At 43.6% G+C, this 20,485-nt stretch overlaps 1 protein-coding gene and 1 long non-coding RNA gene across 4 annotated transcripts in view; both read left to right on the forward strand.

The window, feature by feature from the left end:
• Positions 1 to 3,138: 3,138 nt before the first annotated feature.
• LOC125744853 (uncharacterized) lies at positions 3,139 to 5,253 on the forward strand. Its single transcript, XR_007398506.1, has 4 exons — positions 3,139 to 3,168; positions 3,492 to 3,556; positions 4,609 to 4,707; positions 4,838 to 5,253. It is a non-coding gene; the product is annotated as an uncharacterized LOC125744853 (long non-coding RNA).
• Positions 5,254 to 10,684: 5,431 nt separating this feature from the next.
• vps13d (vacuolar protein sorting 13 homolog D) overlaps positions 10,685 to 20,485 on the forward strand; it is a 54,699-nt gene continuing 44,898 nt past the window's right edge. For all 3 annotated transcript variants that reach the window (XM_049016301.1, XM_049016300.1, XM_049016299.1), the window contains exons 1-16: positions 10,685 to 11,180; positions 11,749 to 11,968; positions 12,053 to 12,130; positions 12,462 to 12,652; positions 13,961 to 14,041; positions 14,498 to 14,614; positions 15,604 to 15,708; positions 16,929 to 17,099; positions 17,470 to 17,570; positions 17,748 to 17,916; positions 18,339 to 18,440; positions 18,933 to 19,152; positions 19,345 to 19,569; positions 19,699 to 19,829; positions 19,927 to 19,993; positions 20,289 to 20,465. In XM_049016301.1, coding sequence (XP_048872258.1) covers positions 11,872 to 11,968; positions 12,053 to 12,130; positions 12,462 to 12,652; positions 13,961 to 14,041; positions 14,498 to 14,614; positions 15,604 to 15,708; positions 16,929 to 17,099; positions 17,470 to 17,570; positions 17,748 to 17,916; positions 18,339 to 18,440; positions 18,933 to 19,152; positions 19,345 to 19,569; positions 19,699 to 19,829; positions 19,927 to 19,993; positions 20,289 to 20,465 — 2,032 coding nt within the window. In that variant the 5' untranslated portion in view covers positions 10,685 to 11,180; positions 11,749 to 11,871. The remainder of the gene's footprint in view (positions 11,181 to 11,748; positions 11,969 to 12,052; positions 12,131 to 12,461; positions 12,653 to 13,960; positions 14,042 to 14,497; positions 14,615 to 15,603; positions 15,709 to 16,928; positions 17,100 to 17,469; positions 17,571 to 17,747; positions 17,917 to 18,338; positions 18,441 to 18,932; positions 19,153 to 19,344; positions 19,570 to 19,698; positions 19,830 to 19,926; positions 19,994 to 20,288; positions 20,466 to 20,485) is intronic.

The following is a 20,485-nucleotide window of genomic DNA, read 5'->3' on the forward strand; positions in this document are numbered from 1 at the left end:
ACATGGGGCCACAGAGGGGTTTGGGTGTGAAGAGACTCGGGTTTCATGGTAACAGGAGCCAAGTTGAGCATGGTGGATTCAGTGACCAGGCCCGCATCAGGCCCGGCCCGGCAAGAAGGGTGCAAGGCGATGGGTGACGGGTGACACTAATCCCAAATTCAGCAAATCCTGGAGACAAGGAAATCAAAGCCGTGGGTCATGGGATTAATCCGACTTTGGTGTGATAACCCGTTAATCCTGAGTATGCTAATTTCGGTGTGCAACCTGGAGTTAAGAAATACCACACCGGATTCTACAAGCAGAATAACACCAGCAGATGTACATATGTCTTTTATTTTACAAGTGAATTTCCCAGAGAAGAAAAGATTATTAAAAACCAGACTCATAATAAAAACATAAGGGCTAGAAGTTGTGGAGTCATGAGTTGGAAGTAAGGGCTTGGTCTGGGGTGCCGGTGTTTGTTGGTCAACAGCATGAGTACTGAATTTTTCATAGGTGGCCGCTATCCAAGGTGCTGAAGGAGATAAAGAAGACATCAGAGTGGCAGCGGAACGCCACATTGGGACATTAATTACATCTTGTAGCCATTAACTCGATATACAGTTGAAAGATGAATCAATGCATGCTTAATTACGGTAAGAAAATTATTAGAAAATAATTATAACTATATAAAAGGAAGTATTTCTATATCAAGGGCTTCTGATGTGACTGGAGTTTCCCATTGGAGTCGTTGTATGGCTGGGTGGGCTAAGCCCCTGGGCCACCAGCCTCAGCATGTCTGTAGGCCTCTGTGCAAGACCCTCAACCCCTGGGTGCTGCTACGGGTGGCTGCCCTTCACTGCCAGCTTGCAGTCACCCTCAGAGAGCAAGGTGGTGGAGGCGTAAAGAGAATTTCCCTATGGGAACCAGTGAAGTATCAGTTATTGTTATTTCCGTACAAACCCTGACGCTGTGCTCCTGAACACTGTATCTCCAGTACTTCAGGGGAATATGCTCAGCAGCCAGTGTTCAGGTAAACCGGTTTGCTAAATCTGACAACCTGGGCCTCCAAAGACCAAGTCGTGCGGCTGCATCTGAATACAACCAGCATGCAGCCAGGGACAGGCTGAGGACAGCGAATGGCCGAGACAACTGATCTATTAGATTTTCAACATGGCGTGATTGCTGGTGCAGCATGTTGAGGCTCTAGCATGTCAGCATGTCACCCTGCTGGGATTTTCACACACTGCAGTGTGTGCAGTTCAGTAAGAACAGCAGAATGAACAAAAGACATCCAAGCGATGGCATAACTGTGACCAAAAACACCAGGGCGAAAACACCAGCGAAGTCAGGAAATGCGATTACACAGACCATTCAGGATTTTGTCTGGCAGCCTCTAATATTTGAGCTACGTCCTCGATACCTACTGTACACAATCATCAGGATTTAACGATGCACAGATACTGGCTTCCCGAAGGGAGCACACATAGTGCACAGTTATTGTACTTCTCAATTGGTTTTCTATATCTATGTTTTAACAGTTATTGTATCATACTTTCCTGACCTGATTTCCACATAACCACACACAATAGCAATATTTTCAATTTTATTTATATAGCGCATTTTCACAACATTACACTGTTTCAAAGTGCTTTATGTTATGCCCAAAGTCCCCAAGAAAGAGATGGCTACAAATCTTATGAATCTTTCTCAGTACTATTTACAAGCAGAACCATCTTCAATCAAGAACGAAAGGGGGCTAAAGGGGTTTAAAATGAATGTAGCACCATCACCTTACATATCCACATTTGGGGTTCAAATTCTACCTATTCTCTGTGCGGAGTTTCTTTGATCTCCCTGCTTTGTATGGGTTTCGTGCTGCAGTCCGCAGATAGATAATTCATTGTGTGCCAATAGCATGTGGCCTGTGATGGACTAGCATCTCTAACAGGGTGCCCACGTGCCTTTTGCTGCCTGGGATTGATTCCAAAGCCCCCTGCAAGCAGGATAAGTGTTTGGAAGATGGATAGTGTTATGCAAAGTTTTCCCGTGCCCCTGAGGAAACATTACACCACCTATTTTGAAGACAATGATAAATAATAGTATAGATCTTCTACTGAAGAAAGTTAATGTATGTTTTTGTTACTCAGATGGGTGATCAGACAATACAGGGTTTCCTTCCCTCGCAAGTCTTGTAAGAATTGATGTCGAAAAGTAATTAACCCAAATGAGCCGTGGATAATTTGTTACCCATGAGCGGTGTCTGATATATTACAATTATATTATAGATATATTACAATTATATTACGCACTTCATTTGGAAGCATTTTGGTCAGCCTGTTTTTACCAGATGTGCCGTAATGTGTATAAACCAACCTTGATTCTGAACTGAATTAATATCCTATGCTGTAATATTTTTTAATCCAGTCACACAGAAAATGCAGTCTGTAAATACACTGAAAAGCAGAGGATCTTTTGTAGAAGGTGATTTTTTCATGCATTCCGAAAGCCTAATGGATTCTCCCCGCTATCACATTTTAAGAAATGGGAGGCATACCAAACTCCAGAATCCCCTGTAAGAGAGGCAGAGCCACAGATCTGTTACTGATGTAGCGTCCGACTTTGAACGATGGCCAGTTTAAAAATGCATGATGCTTGCACTCCTGCAGGCACGCAAACACAGGAGCCTCTTCATACGGGAGGCACAGAGCATGCCCAGAAGACAGTAGTATTCCGCTAGGATGCTGACACCTGTAGTGCTGACACCTGTCATGTGATGCAGGCTTCTGACCGCCCTGCTGATAGTCACCTGCTGCCCTTTTATAGATCCTTTTGTTACCTGCATATGTTCTCAGGCTAAGTGGGACCCTGCACGCTACCTGATACACACAGAATCAAAGGTGTTTATTTTCCCCTTCCATTCCTGCTAAGTTGTCAATGTACCTCCCTGCCTTTTTACTTACATATTTCTTTGCGTCAGATCCTATCGCAGTGATGACTAAATAGCGTCGCAAAATATTTTTTCTAGCCCCTTATTCTGATCAAAGCCACTGTCACGCCATTGTCTGTTACTGGTGAAAGTCAATTACATACAACAATGCACTGCTTCCATCGCAGGAAAAGCCAGTGCAGAGCACACAAATATATCTCGTTTTCCAATCACACTGTAAAAAGTGCTACACCCACAAAGTAGGTTTTATATATTTTAAATATTTGTAATCTAGTTTATTTTATTTGTTTTTTATTAAAAGGTCTCAATATACTTTCTCTTTACTTAAAATATATCAGTTTTTTACATAACTATATATTGTAAATAAAACAATTGCAATTTATTCAGGTTAGTTATTTGTATGTGGTTGTTGTGTACAAGAAATGTTATAAAAGTGAGTTGACATACACATTTTATTAGAGCAGCTGCCGATGTGGCATGTGTGTTCATCAAACTTAAATATTTAAAAATTATTGTAAGTTGGCATTATCCTTTTTTCACTGGCGGGGACTTTCCCACGCAGGTGCAGCATTTTTCTCGGCTGTTGTTCGCTGCAGCGGATCTGGATTTCAGGGACTGGTTAACACGGTAAGTTGAGCAATTTAACCAAATGATTGGTGATGTAAAGTCACGCAAAATCGCTACTCCACTAAGGAGCTGAGGTTAAGTTTGCAAGTTGTACTGTATAGCTAGCTATCCTGCACACATCGCACGCTAAGTTGGCTGCACAGTGTAGAAGCAGTGTGGTCTTGTAGGCAAGATGGCGGTTGAGACCGTGTTGTTAATATGAAGTTAAATAAGTGCTGTAGTCATGTATAGTATGTGTCTCAAGGCTACTTTGGTTTTAATTTTACCAATAATATCACTTTTAATCGTAAGTTAGCGTTACTTTAAACTAGCGTAGAACTAATGTTAACCTGTTTTGTCTATGACGTTTGCCTTACAGTTTAATGTCAAATATTAGTTTAAGTTAACGTTAACTAAAGATTAAAAAATTAAATGAGCACATTCATACTACCCAGAGACTGATCATGAGACCCCCCCACCTCTCATTCTTTAAAAGACAACTACATGTAAGGCATTGTTCTAAAGGTAGCATAGTTTAAGGGGATAGTTAGCCCCCACAGTGAGTTAACATGACCTTGCTATTATGATGATCTAGTGTGAAAATGTATGCCCAAACATTCAGTGAAGTTACACTTCCTCTGTGTACTCCACGACTGTTCTATTGGTTAATAGACATGTTGGCTGCATATGTATGTAATTGCATAAGTAATGCAATTCCCTTGTCACCATTTTCCAAGACTGTGCCTTGCTCCTAAGCAGTCTCTTTACACATGAAAGGTCCACTAAAACTTGTTTAAGAAAGCATTTGAGGTGAGAAATAGACAATGTACTAGAAGCTTGATTCATATTAATGAACACAGCCTACTTGGACAGTTAAATCTCAAATTTGTGAATTGTCCCCTTGACGTTTTTGAGTCACCAACATGCACATGCAATATGCTTTTTTGTTTTGTTTTTTTGAGATGCCAGTGATAGTGTGAGATCTTGTAGTACAGAGCTACATGTATAGTAGGACCTTTAACAGCAATCTGACATCAGGCTGTGAATTTTGATCAGATTTTACTTTTTAACAGGACCCATCTGCCTCTGTGGAGAAAAGGAGAGAAGTGGTCCTGAGATGCCTGATTGAGTATGTGGGGGAGAGACAGGAAGACCTCATCAGTGTCCACCACGTATGTATCGTGCTTAGAGCTACTTGTCTATTTTTCTGTTTGTATGTATTCATATTGTGAGGTATACATATTTATCTCATTACTTGTTTGTCTGACCAAACTCTTGATTCTTTTTTGTCTCCACCAATAGAGTCATGATGAAACAGAGGTGCACGCTGAGCTTGGCAGTTGCCCACTGAAAATTTACATATGCCATCAGCCCGACATGATTGGGATCATCATAGAAGGACAGCCTGTGGTCAGAGGTGTGCCAAACCTGTCGAAAGCATGCTGCCTCCTGTTTGGACTTACCTATGCCCTCGACCTCAAGTATCCCTCAAAAATGGTGTATACCTTTGTATATATATATATATATATGTATGTATATATATTATATCTCTTTGTGGGATTGGACCCCATGCGTCCTAAGCCATCATCCAAGTATGCAAATCTCCTTACCAAGTTGTCTTAGATTATTTCTCAGTGGCATCTGACATTTATTGGCTGTTTTGTAGTCCCTGTTAAAAGTGAAACTGGTTGACATTGAATAAATGTTATTGTTTTCAATCTATCTTCCCATCTTTTTCTTCTTCAATTTAATTTGTAACTGTTTTTGACAAAGCCTGCTTATGTACAGTTAATCACTGTAGTACTTAGACTATATAGCCATTTAGATTTTTTTCTGAGGTTATAGACAGGACTCAATTAAAATGTTTATTCACATTTGATTAGGTTAATTGTACTGAGAAAATAAAGTTAATAAAACCTAATTAAATGAGTACAGGTTACTTGTAGCAACCCATAAATAAGTTACCTGTACCAATAAAAGTAGGTTTATCTAACTGAGCAATACTAGTACTATTAGTTAACTCAACTTGATTTTGTTGTGTTTGTATTAAGTAATGTTACAGTGTTTATTACACTTAAAAAAGGCTGCAAGTTGACTCAACTTAAAACATCCAATGCAGCCACTTGCCTCACTTTTTATAAGTTAGATCTAGGTATTACTTTTTACAGTGCAGGAGTGGTCCTGAAATCATTAATTTAAAAGAGTTTATGTCCTGTTTGGAGCCCCTGGGATTCAGTGTTTAGTGTCCAGCTGGAGAAATACATTTACCGTGTTCTACAATTGGGATTTTGGAGGAAATATACTTGGGAAACATGCTTGCATGATAATTAAATATAAAAGACTGGGAAATATGAGGGAAAATACTGGATTTGGCACAAAGGTTCTGTTTAACAACAATGTTCTTGATGGAAAATGAATTAAATTAGGCCTGTATGTATGGTCCATCCAATATAATGTAACAAACATGATGAAAGATGCTACACTAATTGACAATGACAGTGCACCTTTTCAGTGGATCCTTAGAGAGTGTTTCCCTCACTGCCCCCAGAAAGCAGCTTTTTTTCCAGACCTAATAGTAACTCTATTTCCAGTGCTGTGCTGGATGAGTTTGCCCTCCATTCCAGGGTGAATGTGCTCTGACAATTAAAATGAGGTGCCTAGGGCCAATAGTGTACCCGGGATGTTGAATCAACGTGAATGACTCGTGAATTCAGCACAGTCCTATATTAAAAGTTATGTCAGGTTTTGAACCAGAGGCCTGACCCAAAATCCACCGCACAAGGTGTTATTAAAGTTTAGACTGCAAATACTTCAAAAGGTGCAGAACATACCATGATTTTAGTAGGTGCGAAAATGTACAGACCTTATGAGCTGTTCTGAATGCAAAGTGAAATTTTTACCAGCAATTAAAAAATACTAGCGTCACCTAGCATTGGAAAGCTTTTAAATCCTGCTTTACTGATCACTAGTGTCAGGACTAATGTAAGGAAGGAGTGCATCAATGCTGATAACGGCAAGGAGCACATGAGAAAATGAAGACCATTGGGTAGTAATTTTTCAAGGGCCGATTCTGATATGTCATAATTTGAAACTGTTCAGTTCACCGATCTCCAGAAATATGAGCACGTTCACGGAATCGTGTGAGATTCAGCTTTGGATTGACATCTTGGGAGCCAGTGTCCGAAAAAGGATTTTTGATATGAATGTAGAACAACAGAGAGCATTTCTGCAGAATCATCATCATGTTTACAGGCTGCAGAAGGAAACTTGAGCACAAAGGAAACTCATGCAAACATAGGGACAGCATGCAAAGTGCAATGAACATAGACCCGGGGGCAGGAACTGAACCAATTACTCTGGAGGTGGGATGGGACAGTGCTGAAGTGACTCACCTTCCACCAATCGACATAGACCCGGGGGCAGGAACTGAACCAATTACTCTGGAGGTGGGATGGGACAGTGCTGAAGTGACTCACCTTCCACCAATCGACATAGACCCGGGGGCAGGAACTGAACCAATTACTCTGGAGGTGGGATGGGACAGTGCTAAAGTGACTCACCTTCCACCAATCGACATAGACCCGGGGGCAGGAACTGAACCAATTACTCTGGAGGTGGGATGGGACAGTGCTAAAGTGACTCACCTTCCACCAATCGACATAGACCTGGGGGCAGGAACTGAACCAATTACTCTGGAGGTGGGATGGGACAGTGCTAAAGTGACTCACCTTCCACCAATCGACATAGACCCGGGGGCAGGAACTGAACCAATTACTCTGGAGGTGGGATGGGACAGTGCTGAAGTGACTCACCTTCCACCAATCGACATAGACCCGGGGGCAGGAACTGAACCAATTACTCTGGAGGTGGGATGGGACAGTGCTAAAGTGACTCACCTTCCACCAATCGACATAGACCCGGGGGCAGGAACTGAACCAATTACTCTGGAGGTGGGATGGGACAGTGCTAAAGTGACTCACCTTCCACCAATCGACATAGACCTGGGGGCAGGAACTGAACCAATTACTCTGGAGGTGGGATGGGACAGTGCTAAAGTGACTCACCTTCCACCAATCGACATAGACCCGGGGACAGGAACTGAACCAATTACTCTGGAGGTGGGATGGGACAGTGCTAAAGTGACTCACCTTCCACCAATCGACATAGACCCGGGGGCAGGAACTGAACCAATTACTCTGGAGGTGGGATGGGACAGTGCTAAAGTGACTCACCTTCCACCAATCGACATAGACCCGGGGACAGGAACTGAACCAATTACTCTGGAGGTGGGATGGGACAGTGCTAAAGTGACTCACCTTCCACCAGTCTGTCTATGGACATTTCCAGCTATATTCAAGAAATCAAGAATATTAATATATTTTATTACTTTATATTATTTTATATGGGATGAAGCATGGTGCTGCAGTGGTTAGCATATGTTGCCTCACACCTCTGGGACCCGGGTTCGAGTCTCCGCCTGGGTCACATGTGTGTGGAGTTTGCATGTTCTCCCCATGTCGTCGTGGGGTTTCCTCCGGGTACTCCGGTTTCCCCCCACAGTCCAAACACATGCTGAGGCTCAGTGGAGTTGCTCAATTGCCCATAGGAGTGCATGCGTGAGTGAATGGTGTGTGTGAGTGTGCCCTGCGATGGGCTGACCCCCCATCCTGGGTTGTTCCCTGCCTCATGCCCATTGCTTCCGCATAGGCTCCGGACCCCCGGCGACCCAGTAGGATAAGCGGTTTGGAAAATGGATGGATGGATTGTATTATATTTACAAATCATAGCTGCAAAGGGTGGGCCAACTCATATTAAAGCCTATGTATTAACAATGGGATGTCATTAAAGTTCATGCGTGTGTAAAGGCAGGTGTCCCAATACTTTTGGAAATATAGTGTGTATGTATATATACATATACAGTCCAATTTGTATGGGTTTCGTCCGCAGATGCATCCAGAGAATGAATCATTTCAGAGGATGTCAAATGAAGGCTGGAATTCAATTAACCGCTAAATCACCCGTAATTCATGAATATCTTCACTGGAACAAAAACAGCTCCGTGGGGATGGGGACATTCCAGAGCCAAGGCCGGGAAACCCTGCTCGTGTCCTCCCGGTAACCTGATTGGCTGTCGTGCCTAAACATAAGCGTGGGCTTGGCGGTGAGGCGGGGGAGGAATCGGGGCTGCCGCTCGTTATAACGGGCCCCGTCGGCGAGTGCGCTTTGTGGCACGATGACAGCCCTGCTGACTCATTCGGCTGCAATCGCCGCGAACACCAGCGTATTTCGCGTATTTGCCCATCCGCCCATCAGTTTACGATTAATGCCATAAACGCGGGTTTCTGTATGTTAAGGCGTTTCAACCATGTGATCGTTAAATGTAAATAGACGAGACAGGAAACCCCTATGACTGAAGCATGGTTTTATAGATAAGTAAGATCTTAGGACTGGATGGTACGACACATTATATAATTAGGCTCCATAAAGGAAGACATTTAACGCATGTTCGTAGACCATGTGAGAGAATTAGTACGCATTCTGTTAAATTATTTAGAATGTTTTTGCAGATGCTAGCTGAAGATGGTATAGGTGGAATAGCAAGAGAAAAAAAAACATTTAGCTACCGCGACACATGTCAGGAATACATGACATGGGCCAAATGGAAAGGAAGAGTGAGCAGAAATACTTTTGTTTCTGTGCCTTCTCCTATGCCTCCCACTCCTTCCACGTGTCATTTACTGCCATTAAAAGTGACAGTCACCCAGTTATCACTTTTAGTTCCACCCAAGCGTGTCTACCTGCTAAACAGTCTCGCCTGGCGACCGATCGGTGAACTGCAAGTAAACTTTTATTTTCAATCTGCTCACTAGATGAAGTCCATTAAATTTCTGCTTTAAGAGAGATAGAGGGAAGTTAGAGAGAGTTAACGTAAATACATATTTTTTAAAAAATGTTTGTTGCTCTGTCCAGGTATTAGAAAACGTCAAACCCATGTCTTTTAATTCCAGAATGAAGATAACTTTCATGGACTAACCAAAGACGTTATTTTTAATTGCCTTTAAGTATCTAGCAAACATGGGAGCAGAAGGGTGGTTCAGTGGGTAACCCATTTTCCTCGGATTTCCGGGGATTAGTGGGGTTCGAATTCCATCCCCACGTCACATAGTTTCATTTTCTCCCTTGTATCGCTCCCTGCAGTCCAAACAGGGGATAGCCTAACTGTGCTTCTAAATTGCCCGTAGCAATTGATTCATTCTTAAAACTGCAAATTCATCAAAACTCTGCAATAGATAAATTGGGTAGGATCCTTAATTTATTTATTGTAGAAACTGATTCAATTTCATCCGAGGTTTAAGCTTGTACATCTGTAACATAATCACTTGATTTGCGGACAGTCTAATGAGTCTAGTGTACCTACGTGCTATATACTTTAGATTAAGTGGTTTGAACTACAGTTTCAGAAAAAGAAATCTGCACATCTTCAAATCGCTTATCCTGTCATAGATCCTGAAGCCTATTTGAAGCAGAGTAGCACAGAGGCTGGGGTGCATACTGGTCGGCATGGATAGGGATGCCAGTACAGGATTGCTAGCTTTGGTCAGCTGGCTGGAGTGAGCTCTTCAATTCCGCACACACATTTACATGTACGTAACAGTTTTATTACCTTGCAAATGGTCTGCAGGGTTTGCAAACTATCCAATAGCTTTTGATGTAGCTACTATGTGGTTTATAACGGAATAGTATCAATTTGCCATAACATTTCTAGCATGAGCGTGAGAGATGAAACTATGAGTGTGACGTCAGATGTGTCACAGTTGGCAACCCTGACAATATCACAGTGGGGCAGTGGGTTGCATATCAAGGGTTGTGGGCATGAATTTCATCAGTTTTCATCAATAGTTCGAAAACATGTTGTTATAGGTATTTAAATTGTCTTTAGTGAGTGTGTGCCAAGAAATGGACTGGCATTCTGCCTAAGGTGTTTCCTGGCTGACCAATCCATATCCACCGAGTACCAAAGTTTTTCTGCGTCTAGGTTTATATAGCATCCATCCGCTAGGTGTCCTCAGTATAATTTAAAAATCTAGAAAAATGACGTTTGTAGTCACGTGGCCGGAAGAGCTTGCTATATGTACTCAATATTGTTTTTTTTGTATGTCCGTGATGCTGACATCTAAGGGTAGGAGAGCAAAAAGCACAAGGGAGAAAAACAAACAGTTCGTTTTCTCGTGAACTTGTTGCTGCAGTGTCGCGACCGTAATGACTCAACCGCTGAAACCTGAATATGTCTGTAATAATTAACTGCCAGTTTGAATTAATTCTTGTGTAAAATATTGGACCAACCTTGTGCTGCAAAACAGTTTCAGTTTCCGTATCTCTCTGCAGTGACACTTCTGTAGGTGTGTAGAAATAGTCGTTGTCGAAAAGCACAACAAACTTGATAACGACTTGACTCTCTGTGTAAATAGCCTGCTACCCTGCTCTTTGATTTTGCCTGGTAGTCTCTGTTTTGAAGGATGCGTGTTTGCTCTACAGCCACATAACATGAAGAAGTTTTACATGAATCCTGTGACGATGCATTTTATCCAAACACCCAGATGTTTGACGTAAAGGACGTCGGCACCTAAACTCGTCACAAACAATGGTAAGTTGACAGTTTCTTGTTAGTGAAACCCAAGTAGGCGAGTCACCTCCGAGACCCGTATCGCTGGGTGTCCCTGAATTTAGGGCAGATCTGCAAGGCTAACAGTCATTTAATTAGCCAGCAGCTCACCGTGACAAACATTTTCGTATTTTGCCTAAACCAATTTGAATGTGGTGTCTGCCAGTTTGTAAGCTTATGATCTTGGTAACCAGCCAGTTTGACTAATTAGTTAGCCGTTTCTCTTCGGCTGAGCTGTTAGTTTTATATCTGAATTTTCATCCACTCGGATGTGCAACAGATGGACTGCCACCAAAACATTGCAATGGGGGACATAGCAAGACAAGAAAGTATGTAATACAATGTTAAAATTAGTGTTTGAATTCTTAAGTAAGTCTGTATTTTTTTAAACGTCTCTAAGAAAAGCATCACAACTCTTTTTGAGATCTGATACTCAATATTAAATGGTTGTGTTAAGGTTTAACCTTTTTGAAGGTTGGGGAATCGAGGTACTTATTTCCATAGCACTAGATATAGGTCACCTGACTGTATTGCATTCTCTCCTTACCAGGTCTTGGGGTTAGGATTTGGAGGGTAATTGCTGATGCGTCTCAGTACCTGCCCTATCAGTACCCAAAGTAAACCCTGTGGCCCCCAACCACATCCCCCTATTCCCACATTGTAATCCTTCACCATGCTGGAAGGACTTGTTGCCTGGGTACTGAACACCTACCTGGGCAAATATGTCAGCAACCTTAACACTGACCAGCTCTCCATTGCCCTGCTGAAAGGTACAATGAAAATTCGCATGCGCTGAGATTAGTGTGTCCGTGCGCTTCATGCTGAGTTTGACCCTTAACGCTGCCATGCTTTAGGGGCAGTCGAGCTAGAAAACCTCCCCTTGCGAAAGGATGCCCTTCGAGAAATCGATCTCCCGTTTGAGGTCAAAGCTGGTGAGTAAGAGCCTGTTAGTAGTTTGTTTGCGTGGGGTTTTAAGCATTAAAAGAATGATGACAAACATGAATGTGGAGTAGTGAGGTCTGTTATGGGAGACGCATGTTGCAGCAGAGCAGGGCGGTATTCATTGCTGCGGTGTTTGGTCCTTACTGACAAGTTTAGCATTGCGTTTTAATGTTACCAAACTCCTCCTAAAGATTATACTATCACTGCTTTCAAAATAATGAGCCATCTTAGCTAATGCTAAAGGGCTATGTTATTCTTTGCTAGTGCATTATCTGAGGAAATCTTAACAGGGCTTTGTGTAACCTCGTTGTCATGTTGCAGGCTTCATTGGGAAGATCACTCTCCAGATCCCAGTCTACCGGCCGCACAGCGACCCCTGGGTCGTCTCCATGTCCCAGCTTAACCTGATCATTGGACCGGCCGACCTGCAGGACTTTGATGAGCAGCAAGAGAGGGATGCGGAGCAGGAGCGCAAGAAGCAGCTGCTACAGGCCCTGGAGGACAAGTGGAAGGTGAGATGTCTTGAGTCTAAGCAGTTCGCTAAGTGTTCGTTTCTTTGTTTTTCGCCCGCATCCCCGAAATCACAGTGCATGTTATTCAGAACGCCAGTTTCAGTAAGTGAGGATCGGTGCACCAAGGCCCGTGCCAGACTGCCGCCTGATTCATTGAGCTTCTAACCCCCACAGCTGCCCTTGCTGGTTAGTGGGCCCACAGGAACGTGAACATATAACTCTCTCAGGCCCAGGACACGCTGGAGAGATTATATCTCTCAGCTGGATAAGGAACACCTTGGTATTCCCATGGATGAGCTGAGGAAGGTGTTTGTGGAGTGGGAGGTTGAGGCATGTCTGCTTGGACTGCTGCTCCCATGACCCAATGAGTGGATGGATGGATGGATTATTTATTTAGATTGATGGATTATATAGAATGACTTGTGGTTGAAGGAAATGCTGTGATGCTCTGTAAATGTGTCAGGAGGAGAAAGGAAATGTTACCCGACAGATGAGTAGAAGAATATGACTCTGGCTAACGGATCTGAAACTTCTCATTTGCTGTGCCCTTGAAAAGCACCCTGACATTTATACAGGAGGGGGCAGATCAGAGCTGTGCTGCATCCACAGTGTAACTGAGTGAGTGTGGGAGGTGAATGAAACGCTGGGCCTTAGCGCTGCAGAGAGAGGGGGTCAAGCTAGCGAACAGTCCAGCCGCTGGGTGCCAAACGATGTAGATAAGTCACATGGCAGGTGCTAGCTGGTAAATGCTGGCTGCTGAAACCACAGAGATTGATGCATATGACTGTCGTCTTGTATTTATTGCATATTTTTTTATTTCTTAGCTGCTTTATTGCTGTTATTGTTTCCTTATAAATAAGTGAATATGTGAGAATAAATAAGTATTTTTAAGCACATGTATAATATCCTTATTTATATATATATATCTGAGTATTTATATGTGTGTACATATGTTGTTATGTTGTGATACTGTAGTTAAAAGGTTTTCAAGCGTCTACTTTTTCTGTGAAATATCGCAGTGAATGGTATGGCGGGTTAATCATCTCTGCCAGTGATCATAAGTCACTGGTTCGAACCTCTGGGGCAGCAGAGTGCTTTCACTGTTGGGCCCTTGAAGAAGGTTCTTAACCCCCAATTTCTCCAGGGACAATCTGACTCTGTTCTCAAACGAAAAAAAAAAGTGTGTTCAGTGTGTTGTGGTAAATGAGTCTGCTAAATAGTGTAAAAGTGATTATTGTGTGTGCGAATGAGCTTGACTTAGCCTTGGGCTGCAAGTGTTGAGTTTTTGTTTGTTACTGTGCTTCACAGAATGAGCGAGAGCAGAAGGGAGAATCCTATTGGTACTCTGTGACCGCGTCATTGGTCACCAGGATAGTGGAGAACATCGAGGTAAGCTGTGGATGTTCTTTATGGCTCACTCCCCACTCCATGGATACTCTTATTTCGCTCAGAGTCTTGTGGACTGCTCTCTGTCTTCCAGATTAACTTAACTCGGCACTAAAGCTTAGTTATTGATGTATTTTGCAGATTTGACTGACTTCTCAATCAGCGTGTCTCATTGCCTTGGGGTTATATGCAAGGGCATATTTATAGGTTGAGTATGGGGGGGGGGGGGCGGTGGGTCTCCACCCAGTTTAAGGGTATAAAAGGGTATTGACCATTGTTTTGGGATTGTATTGTTTAGTTTTGATTTTTCTGCCCTCTGACAGAATTCTGATCCTTATTCCAGAACAGAGAGACACCCTTAACACTCTTTAGCTCTCCGCCATTTTATTTTTCGCCTTCTTGATGTGTTTCGGAGTACAGTTAAAATCGAAACTGGTGTCCGGTTTTGTTCCTTTTTAGCTGAAGATTCAAGATGTTCACTTGCGGTTTGAGGATGACTTTTCCAACCCATCTAAACCCTATTCCTTCGGTGTCTGCATAAAGAATGTGTCTGCGCAAAATGCCACTAAAGAGCCGGTGAGTGCTGCTCTAATGCCGTACATACAGTATCACCTCGGCCTGGCCGATACGTCGCCTTTTTATGGTCTATCAGTGTATCGTCACGTGAGATTTAGGATGAGACAATACCGTTTGTATTAAAATACTTTTATCGTAATGCACGTGATATTTGATAATTGACCTGTTAGCATTAGCTTGAATTATGAAGTCATAACACACTATTTCTTTGATGGAGTTAACAGATTCCCAAATGAGGGAATAGTATGAGAAAAGATTTTTAATAGTGTTTACAATCAGGAAATAACACTATTAAAAATCAACATGAGCACTTCGGTTGTGATGTTGCACAGAATCCTAAGATTCAGAGCTAACATCTAATTATTTAGCTGGGAAAGAATCACTTGGTTCATTTAATTAAACAAAACCTGATAGCTCAATGGGTAAAAATATGGTAATTTGCAATATTATTAGTAGTTTTTTTAAGGCCTTAAAATGAGGATCTTTTCTAGTTATGAAATGCGCTTTCAATGATTGTCAGGCTTTTGGTTTCAGAGCCATTTGCCAAATAAGTTTTAGATATAGATTTTTTTTTCTAAATATTCATCTTCTATTTTCAGAGCAATATCATAAAGAAAACTGTCTGTTGGTGGAAATTACGAAATATTTCATGTCATAACTGCTTTAATTGACCTTAAAGCCTTTATTTTTGTCTCATCACTTTTTAAATACTGAATAGTTGAAGTAGCGTATTTGCAAACAGGAAAGGAAACCTTTTATGTGCATTTGGTTTTCACCACACTTTGTTTTAATAAGTGTTTGTAACATCTCGCTTGCCGTTCTGACTGTCAAACGGAACATTTAGCCCATTTACTTGAAAATACTGAGATATTTATTGTGTGTAGCTATTCTGCCTAGAAATACAGAGATGTGGTTTTTAGTCCACATCACTGAGCCCTGAACCTGTCAGGCAAACAAGCAGCAAATATGGCATCTTTCCCCTGCTATAGGTACAGAAGCTCCTGCGACAGAAGCAGCTAGAGATCCGGGATTTCTGTGTCTACTGGGACACGGAGTGCTGCATGCTGGGAAATCTTCCTGTAGCAGAGATCCAGGTAAAACTCCATGGCTGTCAATATTTTATAACATCATTTTAATGCAGGGATTAGCGGTTAGCTCTGCTGCCTGGCGGTTAGCTCTGCTGCCTGGCGGTTAGCTCTGCTGCCTGGCGGTTAGCTCTGCTGCCTGGCGGTTAGCTCTGCTGCCTGGCGGTTAGCTCTGCTGCCTGGCGGTTAGCTCTGCTGCCTGGCGGTTAGCTCTGCTGCCTGGCGGTTAGCTCTGCTGCCTGGCACCTACATGATTGTGGGTCTGAGTTCCCAGCTGAGTGTATGTGTCTGTGCCAGTGTGTGTCTACAGGAGATTCCACTAAATGCTTTCATTGCCCCCCCCCCCCCCAAAAAAATCTCAAAACATGCTGTTAGGTGACTTGGGGACTGAATTGCCCTTAGGGTGAGAGTGTGGGCACTGTGATGGTCTAGTGTCCCACTGAGACTGTCACCTGTTGTGTGCTGTGTCATCACCACTACCCTGCAATGTATAAGGGGTTAGAGAAGATGGATAATGGTTTATGACGCATCATCGTGTAGTTTATTTGAGAACCAGGAAAAGCCGTAGTTCTAATGCAGCCAGTGTGGTGGAGTAGGCTACTGCTGCTCTATATTCAGAATGGTTAGTTAAAAATTAATACTCTAAAAACAGAATGCTCCATTTTTTTATTCATACCCTAGAGTACGTTAAACAAAACAAACGGCATTTTCCTAATTCCAAGGAATATGTGGTGTTTATCTCTTTAAAAAAAAAAAAAACATTTTTGCCTCATCTTTTATGCTTGTGTTTTACATTTAATGTTTTTTTATTGTAGAAGCAAATTCATTGGTGGTCATGTGTAAGACATGTTGCGTCTGGTTACAGTAACATTTCTCATTGGTTGATTTCAGCAGCATAGCCAAAGGTCTAATCTAGCATAACATACACTGCCAGCATGTTTAATATATGTGTCTGCACGTAGATCTTGGTTGTATGAGGTTAGACCAGATAAACTTTTTTTGATTGCAGGGAGAAATTGAAATACAGATACTATCTGAGTAGTGCAAACAAATGGAAAAATACGCAGTATGCAAATGAAAAATGGAAAATTATAGAATATGACAGAAATAAAGAAAATATCGTGGAAAATATGGTTTGTTGTTCTTAAGAAGATGATGATGATGATGTGCTTGAGAGTGGTTTTGTGGTCACTTACGGATCACTGGCTTCCCATAACGCGCCCCGCCAGGAGGCCATGACGCGCTGCATGCACAGCAGAGAGCACCAGTACGTCTTTGAGCCAGTGTGCGCCTCTGTGCTGCTGCGCCGGAATGCCTCCAAGGAGCCGCTGCGATCCCGCCACACCCCACGCATCGAAGGCCAGGTGCAGTTGGAGCCCGTGTCCCTGCGCCTCTCGCAGGTAATTACCCGTTGGGGGCGCTGCTGCGGTCCCGAAGGATGCAGTGCCTGTAGAACTAACCTCCAGGGCGGATTCTGGCTCAGGGTCCAGTGGGTTGGTTAGTGGTTAACAAGGCTCTAAGTCACTTTAGGTGAATGTATTGTTACCGTCGTTTGGATTGTAATGATCTAGTCCTGTGATGCTTAGTCCATCTTTTTGTTCTGCATTACCACCTACATGCCTGGTTCTGCCTGCTGGCTAATTATAGATCATTTGATTGCTGGAGATCATGTAATGCTGGACAAAGTCCTTATTTTGGCCCGGCTTCACCTTTGTCGAGTTGAGCGCTCCCTGTAGATGTTTGCACCTACGTCCGCTTTCTCCTGTTCAGGTGCAGTACCAGCAGATCATGGCCTTCCTGAAGGAGCTCGACCGCCGCGAGAAGGAGATGTGCTTTCGGAGGTGGAGGCCCCGGGTCCCCGTTTCCGGAAAGTGAGTGCGGGTCCTGGGCTCGGCGGCCGGCCGGTGCGCGCTCTTCTCGGCGTGCCTGATGCGTGTGCGCGCGCTCTTCTCGGCGTGCCTGATGCGTGTGCGCGCGCGCTCTTCTCGCCGTGCCTGATGCGTGTGCGCGCGCTCTTCTCGCCGTGCCTGATGTGTGTGTCTTCGCAGCTGCCGGCAGTGGTGGCGCTTCGCCGTCGACGCCAGCCTGAGCGGCATGCGGGAGCGGAGGCGGCGCAGTAATTGGGAGTTTGTCCTGCGGCGGGCGAAGGACGCGCTGCTGTACACCACCCTGTACATGGACCGGCTTAAGGGGGTCCTCCTGGACCCCATGGAGGAGGTAAGGAGCACAAGTCTTTTCTTTAAAATGAAGTGATGCTTCATGTGAAAATGGCAAAAGTACTGACGCACACCTGAGAGCAAAGGTTGGCATCTGAGCACGGGGTCAGGCATTTATCTGGGTCCCCTGGAGCATTTTAGGGGGTTTAGGGCCTTATTCACTGGAGATGTGACACATCTGCTAAGGATGGGATTTGAAACAGTGACCTTCTGGTTACAGGTACAGAGGCATAAATGTCAGTGTATGTTCGTTGCCTGTATATTTACTGTCTAGCTTGAGACACCATTGGCTGGGGATAAATTTTTGGTGTGGCTTAACATACTTGTCCAATAAATCTGATTCTGACCCTTATTCTGTTAACTCAGTGAGCCGCACACTGAGAAAAGCAGAGAGTGAACAGTTTCTGCCATCTCTCCCAACAGAGTGACCTGGAGAGGGTGGAGACTGAACAGAGCTTGGAGGAGCTTCAGTGTCTCAGGGAGGTCGTCCATCACCGCTTTCGTAAGCAGGAGGAGATCGCAGAGGCAAGTGGCTACAATGAGCTTTTCATGCTTAGTCCTGCAGTGTAAAATCTCTGCCGTATGGATGTTTTATGTGCTTTGTCTCATAATGGAGCGGCTTGTTTGCATTAAGCCTTAAAATCCCGAGCCTTTCAGGCTGTGCCGTTCCATGCCTGGACCTGGACGCCTATAATGAATCCGCCGATGATTAACGTGCATGCTAATTTTATTCGGGTATGGATATTGAAAATATGTGCAGTAAACCTCTGTAAACATTGGAGCACAGAGACCAGCGATCCCTACAATCTCTGTGTATTTTTTTTTTTTTTCCCCTCCAAAATAATTTTACCCAATTTTATCTGTCTGTTGTGGCTGTCTGTCGATCTGTGTATCTATCAGCCAATTGGATGACATTTTAAATAAGAGACTCTGCTGTGTTATGTCTCACATCCTCACTCAGATGTTGAACATTGTTTCACTGTAGCCTGATAGGGAACCCTCTCCCATGTGCTGTAGAGCGTTCGAGAACCCATGTCTGACCTGGCCGCCTGTCCCCCCGCTGCCTCCATCCCCAAGAGCGGCAGTTCGGGCATGCTGCAGTACCTGCAGTCCTGGTTCCCGGGCTGGGGGGGCTGGTACGGGGACTCGGACCCGGTCTCGGTGGGTAGCATGGAGGCTCAGGCAGCGGCTGCTGCTGGCAAGCTGTTGACTGACCAGGGCACGTGGGACATGCTGGGTGAGAGTTCAAATTGAAATCTTCCAGAGACAGGAGCTGTGGACCTTAGGTGTTGGTTTATAGCTAGAGCAACCTGCCAGGATGCTTTCTACGCAAGCAAGAACTAAATTTTTATTTATTTTTAGTGAATGTGTATAAACCTCTGAAACGAGAGCGATCTGACTGATGCAGGGAATGTATGTGTGCCTGCAGCCAACGCTGATGACCTCTTTGACCCGCTGGAAGACTCCCAAACTCTAAACACCTTCACCAGGAGGGACCATGTTTTTGCACGTCTTGACTTCCTGCTGGAGACGGGGGCTGTCACTCTCCTCCACCAGGACGAGAAAGGCGCGGTGCCCCATGACAACGGTGTTGCCCAAACTTGGAGGAGTCCTACACCTCTTGAGAGAGGGGTCATTCAGCTGGAGTTCTCAGGTACTTGGATTTTGAATTTATTTGTTAATTTTTTTGTAAACCTGTTGTAACACTTTTTGCGAAAAAAGCGAATCATTCTAATTGTCCAAACTGAGTCTTTTTTTTTTTTTTTTTTTTTTTTGGTTTCAGGAGTGAAGATTGGGGTGGAGTCGCTTCCCCGATCGGAGTCTTCTCTGCTGTCTTTGAAACTTGGAGGGCTTTTTCTGAGGGACCTCACTACCCAGGGAACGATATTCCCTGTGCTCGTCTCTCCGAAACTGGTCAGTGTCGATTCACTGACAGCCTTTTTGCATGAAGTGATTGCGTATGATATCACTTGTTCATCGTACTATGGTATCACTCTTTCCCTTGTACAAGGATAAGATTGCTGTGGGCATCAACCAGACATTTAATCAGGCAAGCGGTTCAGAAACGCCCAGCTCAGGCAAGTGTTATTAATCACAGCAAACCGATTCTTCTCGCCCTCCTCATGGAACCTTGAGCTGCATGCAAACATTGTTTGGATATGTACCGGTGCAATTGTGTAATTTGTAGATATTTAAGGCAGGTTTACAAAGTAATAATGTAGATTAAAATAACTAATGAAAATAGTGATATTGTAACGCCGGTATGTTGTTTGTTTTAAATATAAATAGCTTGTGGTTCATATTTCCATGTTTTGAATTTGTGTCAAGGCACATTGTAACAGTAGGTTTATTTAACCGTTCTGCTTAAATCAGGCTCAGACCAGTCATCAGCAGCACCAGTCTTTGAGATGATCTATGAGCGGAACCCAGCAAGGAGGCATTTCGAGAGGCGCCTGGAGGTGAACACTAGCCCTCTCAATATCATCTACAACCCACAGGCCATCAAAAAGGTGGCTGACTTCTTCTACAAGGGCCGGGTCCACACCTCCGGTAGGCTTCTTAGTATTTTA

This window comes from Brienomyrus brachyistius, chromosome 6 (assembly GCF_023856365.1).
Source record: "Brienomyrus brachyistius isolate T26 chromosome 6, BBRACH_0.4, whole genome shotgun sequence".
In the NCBI taxonomy this organism is placed as follows: domain Eukaryota; kingdom Metazoa; phylum Chordata; class Actinopteri; order Osteoglossiformes; family Mormyridae; genus Brienomyrus; species Brienomyrus brachyistius.